Genomic DNA, 21,930 nt, shown 5'->3' on the forward strand with positions numbered 1-21,930 from the left:
TAATATTGCGTATAAACTGTTAACTTCATTTTTCAATGCAGAAATAAGCTATTTGTGAATGTGCAACTTGGATTAATTTGCCGCAACTTGAAGAATAACCATGTAAATGGAAACGATGTGACAGTGTGTTTATAATTATAACAAATTAATTTGAACAAATTCCATTTTGCAGCATAACGGACTGCTGAAGTACGATTATGAAACTGTCAGTGAGTGGCAACCCGTGTGGCCTGGAAAACCCAGACAGCTTGCCATTTCTATTTAAATCAAGTTGACCTTGCTTGAGTATCAAAGACACAGGCTTCCTTTGTGTTCTGTCCTTTTCACCATCGCTTTTCCTGTAGCCTGTCCCTCTAGTTTTACAATTTGGGGCTAAACTTCGAGTTTAGAGCATCTGTTTTACAATTACTTAGTAGTTGCGTCACATTTAACTTTTTTTTTCAAACGGTTTGCCTTTTAGGGTAAATAGGAATATACAATAAAATGCATGAATTGCATAGTCAAGTTTTCAATACATTTGGAAGACGGCAGACGCTTATTGTGAACATTAGTGTTAATAAATGTCGAATTCTGGGAAGAACAATTAAACGCTTATTTTTGTTACATGTATTTATGATGTGAATGTGTTCTAATGTATCGCTCCTAAGATGTACAAAATAAGAACATGTCGACTTGTTGGTCCTGGGAACAGCTTCAACATGACTATGTGTTTAGAATGCACATATCATTGCTGAAAAATTAAAATGAAATGCTGTTTATAATTTTGCACGGACAGATTAACGTCATAATACTTTTGTGGGAGTAATATCCCTTTAACTTGAGTAGTTAGCGCCCACGCCCCCTCCTCCATTCCTCTGCTGTGACCCCAACTAGGTTCATTTCTAAACAGAAGTTCTGCACAGCTGCACGCTCTGCTGCAAGATGGCAATGAAGTTGGCATACTGGGACATACGCGGGGTGAGAAACTTTGCATGCAAAATTTTGTATAACTGTTGGTGAACATTTTTAATTAATTCTAATTTGATTTCTGCGAATTTTTTTTTTTGTTCGTAAACTTAATTTTTTTGCTCGTAAAAGTCATGCAGTTAACACGAATAAAAGATTCCTGTGGTTTGTCATGTCTAAAAACGGTCAAACCTAATCCATATGCGCTGCTTGTTTGAATGAACATCTTTTGTTCACTGTAAGTCGAGACTCTAGGAATGAACTGTTTAGTTTGGCAAAGTCAGGGGTTCATATAAGTTTGTTGATACTTTTTTTCGTTTAGAGTGTCTCGCCATGGCCACAGATGCTAACGTTACTTTGATTACAGTTTACATGCCAGTTTATTTGAAGCCGTTTCGGGTGTGGTTACACCCCAAGGACGAAACTCTTGCTCTATTGTTTTAGAGCTAATGCGGTTAACATATGTTTAAGAGCTGGGAATTCTTTAGCAACCAAATAATACTGCATCACATTAAACGCTGTCTGTAGTCACTGGGCATTCTCGTGCCTTATTTGTCTCCAGGGAAACTATCAAAAATGTGGCACAGCAAACTGCACAAACATATGACTGCCTAAAACCTACTCTATCCCCTGGCTTACTAGCTTGGTCAGAGAATCACTTTTAAGTTTTCGGATTTCAAATGAGACCAATCTAATTTTTTTTTTTTTTGTGTAATTGACTTTAAAAAGTTATGTCTTAAAGAAAGAAAGAAAGAAAGAAGAAAAAATATATAGATGACAATATTTTAAGGCTGCAACCGGCCGCTGGAGTGATGAAGTGATTATTAGGTATGCTTCATAATACTTAGTAAATCTAGAGCAGATCTGTGTTGCAATATTTCCACAGATGGATGAGCAGTTAGGTATTTGTCCAATTAGTGCTACCTCATAAATATGCAAATAAGAACATTACCCATATAAATATGCATTGTGAAGTCTCGACCCTCTGTTAATCACTTCAAGTGAAAAAAAATGTTCAGCAGCTCAAGTTATATATAGCATTCCATGGCTATTATTTCATCTATTAACAGCTTGCCCAGCCAATCCGCCTGCTGTTGGAATACACTGGTACTAAGTATGAGGAGAAGTTCTATTCTTGTGGTGACGGTAAGTGATATGGTCATCATTGCTCAGCAGACATAACCAGATCTTCCGTATAAAAGCACAATGACAATGAGTTGATTTTATATTCTTGTCTTGCAGCTCCCAACTATGACAAAAGCTGTTGGTTTAATGAGAAAGAGAAACTTGGGATAGACTTTCCTAATGTAAGTTACGCAGTAAATCCCATTGTATTTATTGTGCAAGTTATGCAATAACTAACCATCACATTTATTCACCAGTTGCCCTACCTGGAGGATGGTGACACAAAGATAGTCCAAAGCAATGCCATAATGAGATACATCGCCCGCAAAAACAACCTCTGTGAGAAATTTATTCCTTCAGTAAAAAAAGCTTTTTGTATCACTGGAAATAGTCGTCTAAGTAATGCAAAACATCTCCATCTAATTTTTCTAGGTGGGGAAACTGAAGAAGAGCAGGTGAGAGTTGACATCATGGAAAACCAGGCGATGGACTTCCGCAATGGTTTTGTCCAGCTCTGCTATGGAGACTTTGTGAGTGATTGATTGTATAAATATATGTATTACAGTTAGAAATGATTAACTAATATTAAACATTTTTTGTTAATTGATAAGATAACATGATTTGTAATCCTTTTTAAATTTGATTAAAGGACAAAACCAAATCATGTTACACTGAGAAACTGCCAGGAACTTTAAAACAGTTCTCTGACTTCCTTGGTGACAGGAAGTGGTTTGCTGGATGCAAGGTGAATAAGCATAATGTACACAAAACACATTTACTTTGTCCATTTAAAATGGTTCAAAATAACAGTACATCCCATGATATTATTTGACATGCTTATCCCACTGTCTCATCCTGTAGATCACATTTGTGGACTTTATCATGTACGAGTTGTTGGATCAGCATCGTATGTTTGACCAAGAATGCCTGGATGACTACAAAAACCTTAGATGTTTCCTGGATCGCTTTGAGGTTTGGATTCAGCTTTTATTTCACAGAAAGATTAGTTAGTCTCATGTAATTTGTAATGTATAAGGATTAACCAGTAACTCCAATATAATTGTGTTCCCTGTCAGAGTATTGAGAAGATTGCAGGATACATGAAGTCAAGCAAGTTCATGAAAACACCCGTGAACAACAAGATGGCCAAATGGGGAAACAAAAAGGAGTGAAAAAATGACAAGACTGGCTGGATCAAACATCATAAGTTGCACCATCAACTGCAATGCATGTAGTGATAGTTATTTTGAACCGGCAATTTAAGGATAATTAGTTACATTTACATCCCAGTAATACAGTTGACATTAGTATTGATAATAAAATCATATCAAAACAATCAGAAATCTCAGTTATCTATAGACATAATGCAGTTGAATAGCAATTATGTTTAGATTAAAAGTGTTCAGGTGTGTGTTACACTTCGATTTTTGTCTATTTGATGCCATGAAAAGAAAATAAGCATTTCATTGTTATAGATTTGTCTATTTGGATTGTAATTCTACATTTAAATTGTAAACAAAGCATTAAATGTATCACCTTATGTTGACCCAATAAATCAGAGCACTTTTGTTCAATTCAGGTTATAAATTAAGTGGGGGGTTGTCACACACACACACGCACGCACGCACGCACGCACACACACACACACACACAACTAACAGGTATACTCTGGTAACCTAACAAGGCAAAACATTTTATTGAATTGCTTATAAAATAAATAGGAAACAAAAACATCACAGATGTGTATGTAGCCAATGTAATTAACATACAGCAAAAAAAAGAAATAGTAATCAAAAACTTTAAATGTATTTAACGAAGGAATTCAATAATGAATCATTTGGCCTAGCCTGCTATGGAGGAAGAGAATGTTATGATCGACTGCGCTGAATTTCATTTGTTGATTTCTCACCACCCGCTCCTGCTAGATTTGTGTTGGGCTGATATTTCACTGGCCATTTTAAAAAGGCCTCATTCATCAGAAATTAAAATGACATTATGCAAACCCACATTTAGGAGCAAAAATGTTTTCATCCTAATAACGATGGTTTAAATAAATGAAAATCTGGATAAACAAAGGCAACCTGTTTAATTAACTTTATTACTGCTTATACACAAACACATTACTGGTTTGATGGAACTTAAATGTAATCAAACCTGTTTAACCCCGAAATCAAAAGCTTATTAAGACCATTAAAGGGATAGTTCACTTTGAAATTAATTTTTGGTATGTTTTAGCTTACCTCAAGGGCATCCAAGATGTAGGTGTCTTTTTTTCCGCAGTAGTTTCAATTTTGATATTTTTAGGTCAAACCGTTCTTGTCTGTCAGTCATATAATGCAGGTCGATGGTCACTGTCTCAAAGAGCATGCACAGAGTCCAAATTAAAACAATTCCCCGTCGTCCAAATTAAACAATTCCCCATCGTAAGTACACATTGATGGCCTAAGACACGAAACGAGCGGTTTGTGTGAGAAAACGAACAGTATTTATATCGTTTTTACCTCTTATACACAGCCATGTCCAAGTGATCTGATCTGACGTGTACGCAGACTGGTGCATAGATATATACACTAGATGTCGCCTTAAAGACATTCGTTCCAATGAACTACCGTAGACAAGGCGACATCTAGTGTGTATATATCTATGCACCAGTCTGCGTACACGTCAGATCAGATCACTCGGACATGGCTGCGTATAAGAGGTAAAAACGATATAAATACTGTTCGTTTTCTCACACAAACCGCTCGTTTCGTGTCTTGACTTAGGCCATCAATGTGTACTTACGATGGGGAATTGTTTAATTTGGACGACGGGGAATTGTTTTAATTTGGACTCTGTGCTTGTGTTTTGAGATAATGACCATAGACCTGCATTATATGACTGACAGACAAGAACGGTTTGACCTAAAAATATCAAAATTGAAACTACTGCGGAAAAAAAGACACCTACATCCTGGATGCCCTTGAGGTAAGCTAAAACATACCAAAAATGTATTTCAAAGTGAACTATCCCTTTAAACCTTTTTTTTTCTCTTTATTTTAAGGTGTGCTTGTTAGTGTAATTATATAGTTAGTAATATTAACTACATGTACTATAGGGTTAGGATTATGCTTAATTTAGAGTTATTACTAATTACATGTAATGTACAAGGACACTAAAATAGTGACACCTCTTCTTTCATTGAGAGAAAACAAAATATGCATAACTGAATTAAACTATTAGTAAACAAAAATGACTACTAATGTGTTTATTTATGAGCATTTATTAATAGACAATGTACAATCTGCATGAAGTGTCAGGATCAATCAGAATGTTACAGACATGCCTCATTTTCATTAAGCTGGTATAACAACTAAATAACATGTTAAACATGACCAACACCCCAGGGACATCAGTGGAAATCAATTTAATGGAAATTTTTTTATCGAATAAATAAAATCATGCAATAAATGTATACATTTGCATAATGTAAAAGGTTATATATCACTTAAAAGGCAGCAGCCTGAACTTGTTTTCTAATGAATGGAAAAGTTGAGGTGTGTGTGTGTAGTTCTTGTTCATTCAGGTCCAGACAAGTTCAGTTTCTTGATATCAGAAACGCAGCAGGGTCCTCAGATTATCGGCGGCCACCATACTGACTGTACTCGGCCTCACTGGCAAGCTGCAAAGCAAATGGAGACTGATAACATTTGCCTGCTCTGCCTCTGTCATTAAATGACCGTTGGGTATAAAAACACCACAGTGAAAAGTGCTTCATAAATAATGGTATTTGTATCTTAAACCAAAGGAGCTGCATTACTTACTGCAATGCTCGATCTGACGCTCTGCAGTTGGAAGAAGACTCGACCTCCTTCCTCAGGACATATTGCTCTGATTTCATCCTGTCTCATTCCCAGCAACATCGTTCCATTGAACACCCCAAGACTCTGGACCGTCCTACACAAATCCACAATGAATTAAAATGTTATCAGTAACAAGATATTAAACTCATTCATGTGGTAAAATACAATTTTCAGAACTGCATTTCGGTGTAGTTTTAAGAATAAAATTAAACATGCTAGTAATGGTTTCTTACATTTTAGAAAAGCCTTTGTACTGTAACCAGGCTTTGACTTCCTCAGGTCTAGATTTCATGTCCAGAGATGGAGGTCCTCTCATGTTCTGCTGAGAATATGGAGATGAAAACTTCATAAAACTATGGACTGTGTACAGCTCAGTACATTGTTGAAATTATTGGTTTTAAATAAAAAAGAAAAGGGGGAGGGGGGGGATAAAAAAAAGTCAGTGCATAGACTATGACTCACTGTTGGCTTTTGTCCATTGACAGGCTCCAGAACATTCTGAGGCACATAACCCTCTTCATTACTTCTGTTTTTCACTTTCCACCATTGCCCGGACTTGTCGGTTACCTTGAAGCAAGCACAGACTATATTATGGTATGTATTTTCTGCTCAGGAAAAAAGTTTTACAAAAATAAATAAATAAATGTTTACATAAAACAACCTTTTTTTCTTTCTTCTGCCGAACACAACAGATATTTTGAAGAATGTCGGTAACTAAATAGTGGATGCCAATGACTTCATTTTTATTATTTTTCCCATACTATGGAGGTCAATGGGGTCCAACAACTGTTTGGTTACCGATATTCTTCTTTTGTGTTCAGCTGAAGAAACTAAATTCATATAGGTTTGCTACAACTTGAGAGTGAGTAAATGACAGCATTTTCATTTTTGGATGAACTATCCCTTTGACTACATTAGTTAACATACGACAAAAAAATCCCTCTGAAGCAATTATTAATCTTACTTAAAGGAACACGCTGACTTTTTGGGACTTTAGCTTATTCAGCGCATCCTCCAGAGTTAGATAAGTCCATACATACCCTTTTCATCTCCGTGCGTGCCGTAACTCTGTCTGACGCACCCACCGCTAGCCTAGCTTAGCACAAAGACTGGAGGTAAACGGCTCCAGCTAGCATACTGCTCCCAATAAATGACAAAATAACGCCAACATTTTCCTATTTACATGTTGTGATTTGTATAGTCAGTGCTTCACCTTCTGAGAATATAGTTCCCAGTATGTATATGGTTAGAAGATGAGTGTGTCTCATGTGACCTTGTTATTTGTACACGCTGTGACTATACAAATCACAACATGTAAATAGGAAAATGTTGGCGTTATTTTGTCACTTAGCTGGAGCCGTTTACCTCCACTCTTTGTGCTAAGCTAGGCTAGCGGTGGGTGCGTCAGACAGAGTTACGGCACGCACGGAGATGAAAAGGTTACGTAGGATCTTATCTAACTCTGGGGGATACGCTGAATAAGCTAAAGTCCCAAAAAGTCGTTGTGTTCCTTTAAGGTTAATTTCAGCATTTACTAATACATGATTAAAATAACAAACTTTTGTATTTAATTTTTACAAAGATTAATAAATGCTGCAATAAATGTATTGCTCATTGTTAGTTAATGCATTAACTTAACTACAGGGATCTTACTGTAAAGTGTTACCAAAAAACTTTACTTTTGATTGAATTAGTGACTTGTTTAAAAGTTGCACAATTACTTCCGGTGGGGTGTTTACACATTTTAAATTACCTGCACATTGTCACCCTTCATCACACTGAGTTCCTGACTGTTCCTTGCCATGAAGTCATAGATCACCCTCATATAAAGTGGCGGCTCTGCAGACCTGATATAAAATAAGAAAAAAGTGCTACTTGACTTGATTTGAAAATTACTCAAAGAAATCTTTAGTGAATTCATCTGTCTATTAAAGACTACATTCTTTTCAACATATATCCTTATAACGCTTAAAAAAAACAATCTGTAGTGTTATATTAGATGATTAAATTGATAAAATTGATATTACTATGCTTCTGCTACTGTTGGTTTCATTCACGGAAATAAACCATTGTTGTTATAAGAACACAATGCACTACTAAAGCCTTGGTTTGTGGACTTCTCCCTCTTTTTAATAGTATTTATTTTATATTACAGTTTGTTTAAGATAATTGGTTAAAGGACAATGTTTTATATTGCTGTCACAAATATATTTTTTATCTGAGTATTTCATAGAGTTCAAGTGAAGTTGCTCACGGCATGGGTGGGGTGCTCCAGGGTCTGTTGTCCTGGAAGAGAGAGGAAATAGTTTGTACTCATTCCACTGTATTTGATCAGGTTAAGATCCACATGTCAAACACTTGACGCGTTTTATACATACACGCGTATAACATCCTTAGCTCATTAAGTTGGAGTTTGTCCTCTGGGAGATTTTACCTGTTCAGGCGGCCTCTGATTGACTTTCATGGATGGGAAGCGCTCGCTGTTGCTCCGTGAGAGCTGCCTGCTGGCTGGAGGAGACTGGGATGGGCCGGGCGGAAGGGGCTGCCAGCCGTCGTAAAATTGGGGATAATATGGAGGGATCTGATTCCCATTTGGAAATTTGGTTCTGATTGCAAAAAAAGATGTATTTAAAGAAAAATCATGAGCTTTTGGTTGTGTTTGCTAATTAATTAATTAATTAATTTAATTGATAAATTATGGAACATAAGACCTTGGGATGTTCCACGCATCACCCAAGTTTCCCCACAGTTGGTCCTCATTTGGTGTGACAACATTTCCCAGGAGCTGCAGGGCTTTCTCTGTGAGCAGTGGACTCAGCACTGTGGGAGGGATGTTGCGAGGATACTGACTCACCATCTGAAACATGAAGAAACAGTTAGAAACTCAGTGTGATGAAGGGTGATGTGGTGCATTCCCTGACCTTTAACCTTTAATTCATATTTTCTAAATAAAGTGGTCCTTTTTTTCGCAAACAAAGCACTCACGTCGCTTCATAAAATTGAGGTTAAACCACTGGAGTCACATGGATTACTTTAATAATGTCTTTACTACCTTTCTGTACCTTGAAAGTGGCAGTTATAGCTGTCAGCAGAGGGACAGAAAGCTCTCAGATATCATTAAAAATCTTCATTTGTGTTCCGAAGATGAACAAAGTCTCACAGGTTTGGAACGAAATGAGGGTGAGTAAAATGTCAGTGTGAACAAATTACTAAATCCATCAAAAGTAAAGCTTTTTCTCTGGGCAGAAAGTGCATTCATGCTTATACGTGCTTTCTTATACACTGCAAGGCTTTTTTTAAAACAGGTAACCAAGTCAAATAAAGTCAGGTGTGGTCATACTGACTCACCATCTGAAGCTTCAGGGGAACATAAGAACTATTAACATGCAGTCTGAAAGAATGCTTGTCCAATTTAAGTACATAATGGAATTTTTTTTTTAAATGTGACTGCAATGCAAACAGAATGAACAAACAGATACTTACAAAACCAAGGGAAGAGAAGAGACTGTGAACAAAGTCAGAAGCAGGAGGATTTTTTAGGTGACCATCCAGCTTCCCCTGTCACAAGTAGAGATGAGTATGAAAACTGACATTTGCAACAAGGATATATGAAGCATTACAGAGCAGTATTCTGGGCATACAGTAAGTCGTGTTTTTTAACTTTCATAGTGGGAGTGAAAAAAAGAAAACAATTGGAAAATGTCCAAAAATCATTCAATCCATTGTACTTTACATGCTGAAACTAGAAGGGGGTAGTAATCAAAGAGTATTGAAGTAGACTACTGTTATCTTTTTACAGAAATTAAACTTATATAACTTACCAGAAGATTGAAGCCATACTTTATCTTCTGCAGGCAGGATATGTATTCCTCCACAGTGGGAATGCTTGCAACTATAATAAAATAAAATAAATAAATAAACTTAATTATTATACTTTTTTTTTTACATCCTTTAAAAAAATTAAATGCCAAGTATCAATGTGTCAGTTGTTCACCAAATGTTGGAGCATTTTTCTTTTTCTTTTTTCCATCATCTTTTGGCAAAGCTGAGGCAATTTTATATGTGAAGGTCTCAATGTCGGCTGCAACATGGTTAAAGATCTCCTGTAGAGAGTGATTAAAAGGATGGAAGAAATGTGTCAATAATGATAACAAAAATGGATGGATTAATAACACGTGTGTCAATAAAAATAACCGACCGCATCTCTGTCCACATCATTTACTGATGGTGGAATCTGCTCTGGCTCAGACTGCACTGGCCTGTAAGGGGCTTCATCTCTGGGAAATGGCATTGTGGGTGAAGGTCGTCTGTCGTCTGAAAAAAGCAAAACAAAAGCTCAATTATACCAAAAGAAATCAGTGATACATGATACATTAGTGAGAGAACACTTTAATTCAACCCTCTAGTATTCCTCACTTAGGGTCAACCTTGTGATTCTCAGCGGTCAAAACAGACTGTAGACAAAAAGTGTAAAATAAATAAAAACAAATTAAAAAAAGAAGAAATTAATTTACAATATTTTGTTTCAATAATATGTATTATTTTGTATTTTGAGGGGATTTAATGGTACAAGGCAAAATTCACCTATAAATTATTCACCAGTAATTTCTATGTAAATTAATATGAATATTAGAAAAAATATTTCATATTCATATATATATATAAATAAACTATGTGTAAAAAAGAAAAGTTGACTTAACTTAAAATTATAAGGCAACTTGCTGCACAGATTTTTTGAGTTGACTCAACCAAAACATCTCTATAGCTGAGTTGACTCAACTATAACATCTCCAGTTGAGTAAACTCTATTAGTTGAGTCAACTCAAAAAATCTGTGCAGCAAGTTGCCTTATAATTTTAGGTTAAGTCAACTTTTCTTTTTTTACAGTGTATTCTCTAGTTGCTTATACTAATATTTTTAGACATTATTACTTGTATGTTTTGCAAAAATCCCCAGAAATCTGTATTATCGTATTTGCCATTCCTGTGGAGATTTTTTTTTCTTCTAAGACCATTAAGCCCTTTCTTATCATTCATATATCATCATTATTATCATTCATATAGCAATGGCCACAACATTTTTCACCAAGCCGATGAAGTAAAAACATAAATTAAACATAAATATAAAAAGTAGAAAACTTTTTTGGTCTAAAATGACTAAAGACCAATAGAGGGTTGGTCATTTCAGGACATTTTAGGTTTTTTAAAAGTGGATTTGTGAAATGAATTCTTCAAGTGATCACCATAGTCTTCATAGTTGTTGAACTGCGGAGGGGGGAATTCTGGGGGAGGTGGGTTTGACTGCATGGGTGCGAGAGCTGGTCTCTTCATGCTTCCCGGATGACCCTGGCCAAGGATGTTTTCCAGATGGCTCCTGCCAAACAGAAAAAATATATCACTGTAGAGCACTGATAAAAAAAATGAATCATTAAGGCAGTAAGTGTAACAAAAAATATGTAGTTTTACAATCTTTGTAAAGTTACTTAGATACATTGAATATAGCTCGCCTCACTTAATATGGATTTAAAGCAAAGACCTTTTTTTACGATTATATATTGAACTTATTATCCTGAGTAATCGAGACAAGGGTTGTCTAGACATGTTGTTGGCATGTATGTCCACTTAAAACATCCCAATTTAGTCCATTATAAAGTTAAAAAGCCAGATTATAAGAATGGATGCTTGATTCTCAGTACAACTTGTTTCTGAGGCAGCAGCTGACCTGATGTCCATCTGTGGTTCCTTAAAAGGTGGAGAGACATCCCCACCTTGCTGGATCGCCCTTTCCAGATCATTGACCACCTCTTGAGCCTAGCGATTCAAAACAGCAGAGATGCCTTTATACAAATATTCAGGGAACTGACAGAAGGAGTGGAAGAAAACTCCCACATCAATCCTCAAAATATATTAAGAACGATTTATAATAGCCAGATGCACCGCTATCTACCCTCAGATGGATATAACATTTCTGAACACACAAACAGTGTTGTTCCTCACCCCGACTTCCTCACACTGGAACAGGAAGGCCTGTGGAGCTCTCTGGCTGGGATCCTGAACTGAGAAAATCAGAAGGGAGTCATACACACAGCTGTCCAGAACAGCTTTCGTCTTCCTGATGCTACTCAAATGTACAGACTCCAAAACCTCCTACAATTCCAGGAAACAGAGTAAGAGTTCACTGTTAGTACTGGAACAGCCATTTAATGTAACATACTTTTTTTTAGATTAGTAAACGTAAGCATAAAGGCTACCCTTGACCTTGGTCTCTATGTCACACAGCTGTAGGTGGCTGGCCTTGACCTGCATGATCATTTCCTGACCCCACACTTTCCCTTTACTGTCCATATTCTTCAGCCTGTTCACACAGTCATCAATGCTGCTCATCTCTCTGCCATCTAACACAAAGGTGAACAGGTGCTAGGGAATGGAAAAAGAAGAAAATGTTACTATGACGCATCATGATCACAGATATGCGTCCCTTATCAAAAAGGAGCTTGGTTATACAGTTGAGGGCCTTGAGAAATTCTCAAATTTTCCAGTTGAGTTTGTGTGGAAATCTCTACAGAATATGCAAGATAAGCTTTGGTTGTTTGTTCTTTTCAATAAAACACATTAGTGAACTGGGTGTTGGCTTTGTGCTAACAGATTGTGATTATGAGTCTGTCACAAGCAGTCAGCAGCACACATTTGAACATTATAAATATATCAGTTAATCAGCGTTAGTCACAAATGCATAAACCAGACTAAGTCTTACCTCCACTCTGTGCTGAAAGTTGTCTTGCTGTCTGCTGATTGATTCTGCATACTCCTTCCTTTGCACTAAAGCAACAATATCAAGTCAAAAATGATAGTATTTCTTAGGATAGATTGTTTAAATGGGTTTTCTACTTACTGTAGATGGATTTGGCACTGGGACGAGACATGCCAGACCCCTGGGAAGACGGCTCAGATGAGAAGCCTCTATAATATAATTACAACACAAAATGCCTGAATAAACTTTCCCCAACATATTTTAATTGTAATATTTAAAAAAGATATTAAAGAAATCCTGAAGATAACCCCCCAAAATAATTTAATCAGTAATGTCAATATATTTCTTGTTTGTCTCAAATTTCTAATATGAATATATTCTCAGTTAATTCTCAATTGAACTATTCTTAACCAAAAGCTCAGTCAACTCAATGCTATTGCAACATGCAGTATATGGCCGACAGTTGAGATATTGCTATAATTTTTTTATGTAATATTATCATGACTCGAGAGAATTCTGGGTGTCCAATTTGGTTGCAACAGTTTTGGGAGGGTCCTATTTTTGTTCCAAAATTAGAGTAAAGTCAAGTTCTTCCATACCAGATGTCAACAAAAATTAAAATTACATGGAAAGATTAACTTTTCATTAAACGAATAAAAAATAATGACTAACATACCTTGGAAAAACTACAAGACTCTTAAAATAACTCAGATATTAATTTTAGTTTTAGATATATGGACTAATATAAAACTTAAAACCTTTATAAATTTATAAAAACCTGAATTAACTTTAAAATGTCACTGGATAGCAATATCTACCACCATTAAACAATTTAAATGATACTATGTATTTAGTGCATTCACTTTGGCAGCCCTAAAATACTAAAACTGAAATAAAAACTGAAATGAACTGAAACCAGACAATTCTGTGAAAAAAACAAAACCCTGAGCTTATTAAATTATACTAAAATAAAGTAGAAAGCTAAATGTAATACTTTTATAACCCTGCCTCATAGCAACCTTTAATGGCCTTTATGACATCTGTTATGACAACCGATATGAGAGAGATAGAAGGCATGACGTTCTACACTGAAACACCCTATTATGCGTTTCAGGTTCAAATTCCACGCAAACACAAAGATAAAACGTCAGCTGACAGAGATGAGGGAGACATGTACCTTTGCTGGAAAACGGGCATAGGGTTACCCCCATACATTCTTGACTGTGATGTATAACACCTGTAATAACAACGTTATCAGTTTTGAAACCACTCAAGAAAAATAGAACTTTTGAGCAGCTCTGCCAGGCAGAAGCATTAGTTATGAAGAAGTGTCTGTTCATCAGTTGTGGTTTGACACCACTGATCTTATCTAAAAGAGCTAAGAAGTGTTCAGTCATCAAGTACGTGGAGTAAGCGTATCCTCAAAACTGCTACAAAGTCAAAAATATCAGAACAAGACCTTTCTATGTTCACAAGTTGGTGTTCTTAATAACAATATATAATTTCAAGTTATTGAAGTCAATTAGTGAATATGCTAGATTCATAAGAGAAGTGCCATTTGAGAGTGATGATTTATCTATGTATTTTTAAAAATGTATTTTTCATTACTGAATATGTTATACATTTTTATTTCTTTTATAAATGTAAGACCTTTAAGATCACTAACAAAATCACATAAATTTGATTCATTATTACAACGAATCACTAAATGATGGCAGTAAATCATGGCCGAATCACATTTAGCGTAACAGCTTGAACAATTTAGAAAAGCTAAAACAATATGGCTTTCACAAACCAATTACAATAAAAGGATTTTGAAACAAAACCTAGACATTTGTGTCTTTTGGATCACATATAGCCTCTGAGGTTCTTAAAAACAGGCAAGAAGTGTCTAGTCATGACAAATAAGCAGCAAAAACTGCTGAAAGACAAATTCTGGAACTTTCTCTGTAACAAGTTATTGTGCTTGGCTTGACAAGAGGAAAATATTAGCAGAAGTAGAATGCCATAGCGTAAACTAAGTGTAAAAATGAGAAGAAAACACTTATCACAGCTCTAAAACAACACAAGTAGTTGTAAAACAACAAGTACAATTAAGGATGTAACCAATCTGGCATTATTCAAATTTGTCACGGTCATATTAACCCGTAGGCAAAACGCCATGTATCAGTGACTCCACACGCATTTGGTTATAAAGCAGACGTTGTGATTAGCCAAATGATTGTACATTACCTCTGAGAAAATCCTAAACAAGTTTAAGTTCAACTCTCCAAATCTACGTTCAGATTACTCCAGAATTTAGACATATCCTTAAGTCTGTCTTCCTTGTGAACTGTGAGAGCAAATATTCTGGACTTCCTGCTCAGAAAAGCTGAGGTCAAAGTCTAGTTCTTGAATTATATTAAGTCAGAAGGTGAGAGCGGGTAGGTTTTTCCATTTCTATCCTTGAGTACAAAGGTATTGTCATTAATAGGCAGCCCTGGGACGTGTAGAGCAAAGCGGCACACACTGACCCTAAAATTTATTTGTACATTTACGTCACACTGAACGTAGATAACAAACCATTATACAAGTGGCATACATTTTAAAAGATGAGAATATTTTTCAACCAAATCAGATCACAAAAAGAAAACGTTAGGTTTAAAATAAATGTTTCAAATGGGGTTTTTGCACCGACGCCATATAACATTTTAGTGATCAGTTGTTAAAATAATATTTTTTTCTTATTGTGAAGAACATTTTAATAATCTTAAGAACCAGTGTAGGATGTTGAATCATTTGTTTGCAGATGCCACTTGATTTGATGTTTTGTTATGTATATCACACGTTGTGACGCTGAAACTGTTAAGCCAAACTCATCTTACTAATGTCACCTCACAGCTCCACAAAACATTCAAACTATTAATCAGGACTGCAAGACAGACAGCTGGAGTTCTTCAAATAAAAAGGACAGAAAAGGTATTTAGTGAATAACCAAATCTTTTATTTAATACGGGTATGTACACTTTTGACGACACTGCCAGACTGGCATGTTCACGAGGAAAGGGTTAGTTTAGAATGAAAACAGGAGGCTTCAGTGTGGACACCTATACAGTAGCCCTAGCCTGAGTGGCCTTGGCCAGGACTTTCAGATCTGAAATGCACTTGGCGATGCTTTCCTTCTCCTGAAAGACAAAAAGAAAAAATTGAGATTATTTATAGAGATAGTAATAACAGTAACATAATTATTTTGTAGTTATTTCAGGTGGATATAAACTATTCTACAGTTACATGTACTTACCATAGCAATAACAGTATGTTATGCATAACTTAACCTAAACCAATCCCTAATAACATTGTAATTACACTGTAATAATGTGTAAAGTGTAATCTAAATTTCAAGAACACATCAATGACTAACATGTTTAGACCTAGAGTGATGTTGGTGAGCTCTTTTGCCCTTTTTCTTATTATCTTCTGTCCAAATAGCATCTTAGCACTGTTATTATAACTGCTGATGGAATGTTGAGTACAAAGTCTCCATCTAGAGGCCAAGCTAATAATCACATCAGAACAGATTCTGCACCAGGGATGGAAAACTTTTGGTTCACTGTCCTGCAGAACTTAACTCCAACCCTGAAAATAATTATATAAAAAAAAAAAAACCTTCACCTGCCTGTAGCTTTCTAATAACCCTGAAGATATCGATTAGCTTCTTCAGGTGCGTTTGATTAGAGTTGGAGCAAAAACTCTGCAGGACAGTGGCCCTCCAAGAATTTCCCATCCCTGGTCTAGACTAATGTAGCATTTATATTTGGACACATTTGTAGTTTACTAGAAATGCTCAAATGATTAGGAAAAAGAGAACAACAACAATAAAAGACCAATTTTCTCCAAAATATTACACTCACTTATCGAAAACAGTCATAATTAAGAACTCCCCTAGAATCGGTCTGTAATTACCATGCACATTAAAGCTGCCGTCGGCAACCCTGGAAGATTGAGTGGACTTAGCCAACATTTTTAATGTTTACAACACTCATGCCCCTACCCCACTATCAACGAATACCCTCCCATCGAGTTTGTGCTCGTCAGTGCGTGTGCACCAGATTTTCTGTGAACGCGCCCGTCTCATCAGCATCGATCAACACCATGGAGTACTCGGAGGTATGCTGCCCTGGCTAATCTACCCATAGATTGTCCCGGATGTCATTTATACTCTAAATGAGCTTATTTGATTTGTTAGTGTTTTGAAAGCGAGATACAAGTTTCGAATGAAGACTATGTCCCCGCGGATGTTTCTACACTCCAGTGGACGGACCAAGGTAATAGCCCGAGGCATGTGATTGTAATGTGCGCGAGGGGGGAGTGGGATCTGTGGCGTGTGCACGACCTGTGATTGACAGTCAGATCTCACACCCCCCTGCGCTGATTGGACCCGATGATCCGGGAGCGGTGGATTTTTGCAAAACAAATAACACGCTCCAGGTGGAGTTAGAAGCTCGTTTTTTTTCCTAAAACCACCTTATTTATGTTAGTGTCGATTTCACTGAATATGATAAAAAAAAAAATTGCCGACGGCAGCTTTAATATTAAAGTGCATAAGCTCACCATTACTTAACAACTCTGACCTTCAGCCTTAAACAAATGCCTCCTTTGTTTAACAAAGACAATAAAGTGTCATAAAGTGGCTGTGGCGTGACCATCCTCCCTGTACCTGCTGTGGGGTGATGCTCTTAACAACGCTCTGTTCGACCCAGTTCACCATGTGCTCCTGCTCCATGCGGCGGTGCAGGTTCTGAAGCTGCACCTGGTAGTCCAGCCTCTTCTTCACCTCATTGGTCACCATGTGCAGACGCTCCCTGTAATTGGTCTCCAGCAGCATAGCCACATTGTTCTGATGGAAGATGGAATGAGGAATTTCACACAATGAGACGTAGTGCCATTCTAATGCTGCGTTCACACCGAATGCGAATTGAGCGTCAAATTCGCTTCTATCGCATCTAGTTGGACGCTTGAACATTTTGAATCCACTCGCGAATATAAAGCGAGCGTTTCAAGCGAAATAGATGCGTGTTCGAGGCGAAATTCACTTATTGTGGGAGGGGCAAGTGCTTGTCCACCACAACATGCACATTTAAGTTTAGACCTTGAGTCAAATAACATTTTCACATGGCAGGTTTTCCACGTTAGTATATAAGGTAAAATGCTAAAATCATACATTTTTAGTAGTCCTATTATTAATATAACATGGTAAACAATCCCAAATGTAGTCCTATTATTAATATAACATGGTAAACAATCCCATATTTGGAGTTTTTCTTCATCTTATTCAGAAATGTATGACTGCAAGTGTTCAGTGTCACATTCATAGTTAACATAGCTGAACAATGTCATTCCTTCTTTGATGTCCTGAATAGGTCTTTGCCATTTCTTTGTTCAGGTAAAATAATCTGTAATTTATTTTTGTTTTGATGATAAATGGAGCCAACCTCCAAAACCTGTCCTGTGATTTTTTTTCTCTCACACAACACTGTCCGGGCACAAACTATGTTCTGATACACTAAAGTATGTTGGTTGTCTTTAAATTAGAATAATAATGTTTCATATAATCTAGATTTAGATATGGAATAAATAGCATTCAATACAAAATGTCTCACATATTGAAATCAAGTTTTTATGTGATAAAAGATTTGCTTTGTTTTTACTTCACCACGTGACAGCAACAAGCAGGCTCCTGATTGGTTAATGCGGCGTGAACAGATGCCAAAGTTCTTCAAGATTTTTCAACTCGAGCGTCAAGACGCGAATTCGATTCAAACACGTGGATGCACAAAAAGCACCAAATAAATCACTCGTGCGTATCGTGCCAGACGCTCAATTCGCCTCATTCGCGCGAACTGGACGCGCAAATGAGGCGAAATCGCGTCCATCACGCCGCGCTAAACACGTCGCAGGACCTACATACGCGCGTCAACGCGTCTTTACATTGACTTACCATGGAAATCACTCGCTCCAGATGCTCAATTCACATTCAGTGTGAACGCAGCATAAACGTTAATTCTAAATAAATTATAATTCTAAATTTAAATGTAAAGAATCATGTGCATTCATGATATTTATGGATAGTAAAGCAGGGGAGAGATGATCTGTCTTCTGTCACATTATGTCCTCCTCACCCTCTTGGCATCAAAGAGCAAATGTCTTCCTTCAACTCTCCACTGCTCCTTCTTCTCATTCTCGATGCCCAGTTCCAAGACAGCCATGGCCTGACCCTTGACTTCCTGAGCCTTTGCCACTTTATCCTGCAGAGAAGACAAGGAGAATCAGATATTAGTCATCTGTCATCTGTATGACCAAACCACTCCCTCAGTTACAGGCTTTGGTTTCATTGTGCACAATATCAAATATATTAGCAGACAATCTTCCGCCACTTTTCCACTGTCGGACCAAACTGTTCTCATTGCTTAACTGTTCCATTCCGTGCTGATCCGGCCCCGCCGGTACGGATACGGTTTCATTTTCCACGGTGGGGCTGATAACAGAGCTCTTTGGAATGCAATATAAATGCGTCAGTCATCACCTTGGTAAAGCAAGAGTTAAAAGACAGAATGAGACTTAAATAGCGACAGTTTTATGGAGGATAATCAGATATTTATTTTAATAAAAAACAAGTGACCAATCCTGAGTGGCGACGTCAGGACACGCATTCTACCAGTTCTACCACTCTACGTATCGTGTCGTGCCGGACCAAACTCAAGTGGAAATATAACTGGAACCGTTCTTAGAACCGCTCGGGCCGACGGTGGAAAAGCGGCTATTCAGTCTTCAGTGTTAAGCTGCACAATTACACAGGCGACATATCTGTTGAATACAAAACACTACAAACCTCATTGAGTTTGTCGGCAAAGGCGGCTACACTGGGCCCAAACTTCTTGATGCCATAAATGACGACAGCACCGATGGACGCGGCAGCAAAGGTCTCGTGATTGATTACGTAGATTTCCTTAGAGAGCATGTACAGGAACAGTCCTGTGCCCAGCATATAAGGCCCTGCAGTCAGAAGAAAACACCACTGTTACAAACAGATCAGTGTATAAAGGTACTGGGGTTCACAGAAAATAATCTCTACACAGCTCTCTTGGATAAAGAGGGTATAAGTTGTGAATCACAACTTTATTGTCGGTCTACTCATCGCATAAAGCTATCCTATGGTATGCTGCATGCACAAATGGCAATACATGAAATTGTGATATGGCTTAAGTGTGATGGCTTAAGTCACATTTGTTCTTTCAAGAGAACAATACATCTATTTACTACAAACTGTTGCTGTACAGAACACTTCTGCATAAAGATTCTACAATAATTTCTACTTTAGAGTGAACTGTTCTTTTAAAGAACAGTTATCCATGAACTTGGATAACTGGGAGACACTGTGGCGTGATGGTCCTACGAAAATAGGCAATAAAGCAGACAACCCCACCTGTCACACCAGTCTTGGGGTATAGCAGTGTGAAGAGCTCCTCTGGGAAGATGCCATGTCGGACCTTTCCTCCTTTCTCGGGCAGAGGAGGTACTGGTGCAAGACTCTGGGAGGACTGATGAAAGGAACGGGAGGCTTGTACCAGGCTGATGGAAGAAAAAAATTATAATAAAGCACAAGGTTAGAGTTCTATGTGTGTCCTTGATTGTCATTTGTTTTCCAGTACTCTTCAACCACAGACTGGCATACAGAGCACTGACCACAAGATCATACATACCAAGCGCCAAAGGACCCATTGTTTTTCAGGGTATGACCTACAAGAAATAGACAACAAAATTTTTTGAAAAGGACTGAAAATCAGTGACTGTCACTTTCATTAATGTGAATGAGAGTTGTCAGAGTACTGCTATTAGCCTATGTTTTAAATGCAATTTTCATCAAAAGATCAAATTAATAATTTGACCCAAAATTATTTGAGTGCATATTTTCCAGCTGTCACACTTGCCCATTAATTCTACCCGTCATTAGTTCAATATAATTATAAACATATGGTAACACAGTGTTTTTGATTTATAATGATTTTGGTTTATTGTGCAGATCTAATAAAATGCACGTCCTTGCATAGCCTACATGACAGAAGTACCAAGCTGTCAATCTCCCCAGGTTAGGCAAAATCAGATATAATTTGTTAATTTGCACTTCTGAATGAACAATAACTAAGTGGTATTACATTTAAGATGTAAAATCTTAAGCTTCTAATATGCTATGTGGTAAAGTTTGAATGTGGCATTAGCTCTCAGCTAACTGCTAAACCACTCAATACAAGGACATAACGTTACTGAAAGCACATCAACTCTCCGATCATTCTCATACAGAAATGACTGTCTGAGCATAAAAGCTGGACTTCAATTCATTCAATAAGTCATTAGAATTATAATGTACATTAATTACAGCACAAAAACACACGTTTCACTGCAGATTCGAGTGCGGCCATTCACACCGTGCGGCCTAATTTTACCCTTCAACTTCACATTCACTTATAAAACCGTCTATTTAATCCACACAATCAATGCGAAAGGTTAGAGTAGCTTTCATTATATAAACCACCCACCTGAAACGAGCACCAGTCTCGACAACATGCTTTACTGGGTTAATGACAGGATCCCTGGCCGAAATGTCTTCTGTACCGGGCTCTCTGTGCCCTTCTAGACCAAGGATGAGAAACTCTCGCTGATGATATCGCGAGATCTTCCGCAAACCTACGCTTTGAACATCCGGGAAATTCACACTCTGACAGGGAGTCAGCAGGTGGCGCCAGTTCATCATACAAGATACCAAACAATAAAGGAAACGTTGACACTTTCAAGTTGCTGCTAAAAATAACAAGAACATTTGAACATATCAATGATGACAGTAATGTCAACAAGCATTTCAATACTTTTTCAATATAGAGGAATTTGCCAGTAGGGCTACATATTGAACAGTGGTAGCCTAAATGTGTTTTGTAATCAGTTAGGCTATCTTGAACTTTTGTTTTCATATTCTGTTTCTACACCCTCTTCAACTTCGATTGAATGATTACTTTACAAATTAATTTGTTTTCAGACAAAGATCAACATGCATTTTACAATCTTGCTTTGATATCACACTGAACGTTGATTCTTTGCTGTCTTTCTCTTTTTCTCCAGTCCCTCTCCATCCACAATTGCCACATTTAAACAGCCAATATCATAACCTCGCCTCCAGTCCTAATCTCAGGGCCCATACGTGTGTGGCACTAGTTTCAATACGCATGGCTGCTGAGAT

The 21,930-nt window shown here is 37.2% G+C and overlaps 3 protein-coding genes across 4 annotated transcripts; 1 reads left to right on the forward strand and 2 right to left on the reverse strand.

The window, feature by feature from the left end:
- Nucleotides 1-814: 814 nt before the first annotated feature.
- LOC309511953 (glutathione S-transferase Mu 4-like) lies at nt 815-3,644 on the forward strand. The gene is made up of 8 exons (XM_082187332.1): nt 815-957; nt 2,016-2,091; nt 2,188-2,252; nt 2,328-2,409; nt 2,503-2,600; nt 2,720-2,815; nt 2,932-3,042; nt 3,147-3,644. Exons 1-8 carry the CDS (start codon nt 922-924, stop codon nt 3,240-3,242), a joined length of 660 nt encoding a protein of 219 aa, XP_082043458.1. The 5' UTR covers nt 815-921; the 3' UTR covers nt 3,243-3,644.
- A 1,672-nt stretch (nt 3,645-5,316) lies between these two features.
- On the reverse strand, nt 5,317-15,397 carry eps8l3b (EPS8 signaling adaptor L3b). Of its 2 annotated transcripts, none has more exons than XM_082187329.1 (20): nt 14,895-15,397; nt 13,840-13,899; nt 12,804-12,871; nt 12,666-12,730; nt 12,170-12,328; nt 11,909-12,058; nt 11,634-11,722; nt 11,155-11,285; nt 10,111-10,226; nt 9,907-10,015; nt 9,734-9,804; nt 9,396-9,470; nt 8,624-8,769; nt 8,347-8,518; nt 8,167-8,198; nt 7,666-7,759; nt 6,375-6,479; nt 6,146-6,231; nt 5,874-6,006; nt 5,317-5,731 (listed from the first exon to the last, which is right to left on the reverse strand). In XM_082187329.1, exons 2-20 carry the CDS (start codon nt 13,875-13,877, stop codon nt 5,687-5,689), a joined length of 1,884 nt encoding a protein of 627 aa, XP_082043455.1. In that variant the 5' UTR covers nt 13,878-13,899; nt 14,895-15,397; the 3' UTR covers nt 5,317-5,686. The 2 variants fall into 2 exon arrangements, with proteins under 2 accessions (XP_082043455.1, XP_082043454.1); XM_082187328.1 differs by having other exon boundaries at nt 6,146-6,234; nt 14,895-15,396.
- A 226-nt stretch (nt 15,398-15,623) lies between these two features.
- atp5pb (ATP synthase peripheral stalk-membrane subunit b) lies at nt 15,624-21,384 on the reverse strand. Its single transcript, XM_082187330.1, has 7 exons — nt 21,236-21,384; nt 20,402-20,438; nt 20,125-20,270; nt 19,531-19,694; nt 18,821-18,946; nt 17,359-17,538; nt 15,624-15,826 (listed from the first exon to the last, which is right to left on the reverse strand). Exons 1-7 carry the CDS (start codon nt 21,261-21,263, stop codon nt 15,749-15,751), a joined length of 759 nt encoding a protein of 252 aa, XP_082043456.1. The 5' UTR covers nt 21,264-21,384; the 3' UTR covers nt 15,624-15,748.
- Between the last annotated feature and the right edge of the window lie 546 nt (nt 21,385-21,930).

This window comes from Leuciscus leuciscus (assembly GCF_965113295.1).
Source record: "Leuciscus leuciscus genome assembly, chromosome: 13".
Lineage (NCBI taxonomy): Eukaryota > Metazoa > Chordata > Actinopteri > Cypriniformes > Leuciscidae > Leuciscus > Leuciscus leuciscus.

Coding starts and splice junctions, on each gene's coding strand:
- eps8l3b (XM_082187328.1), bottom strand. CDS start 13,877: ATGTATGGGGGTAACCCTATGCCCGTTTTCCAGCAAAG. Junction 9,805..9,906: donor GAAAAATGCTCCAACATTTG/GTGAACAACTGA, acceptor ATTTTATTATAG/TTGCAAGCATTCCCACTGTG. Junction 7,760..8,166: donor TGGAGCACCCCACCCATGCC/GTGAGCAACTTC, acceptor ATTTTATATCAG/GTCTGCAGAGCCGCCACTTT.
- atp5pb (XM_082187330.1), bottom strand. CDS start 21,263: ATGTTGTCGAGACTGGTGCTCGTTTCAG. Junction 20,271..20,401: donor AATGGGTCCTTTGGCGCTTG/GTATGTATGATC, acceptor TTCTTCCATCAG/CCTGGTACAAGCCTCCCGTT. Junction 18,947..19,530: donor TTGCCGACAAACTCAATGAG/GTTTGTAGTGTT, acceptor TCTTCTCTGCAG/GATAAAGTGGCAAAGGCTCA.
- LOC309511953 (XM_082187332.1), top strand. CDS start 922: ATGGCAATGAAGTTGGCATACTGGGACATACGCGGG. Junction 2,253..2,327: donor TTGGGATAGACTTTCCTAAT/GTAAGTTACGCA, acceptor TTTATTCACCAG/TTGCCCTACCTGGAGGATGG. Junction 2,816..2,931: donor AGTGGTTTGCTGGATGCAAG/GTGAATAAGCAT, acceptor CTCATCCTGTAG/ATCACATTTGTGGACTTTAT.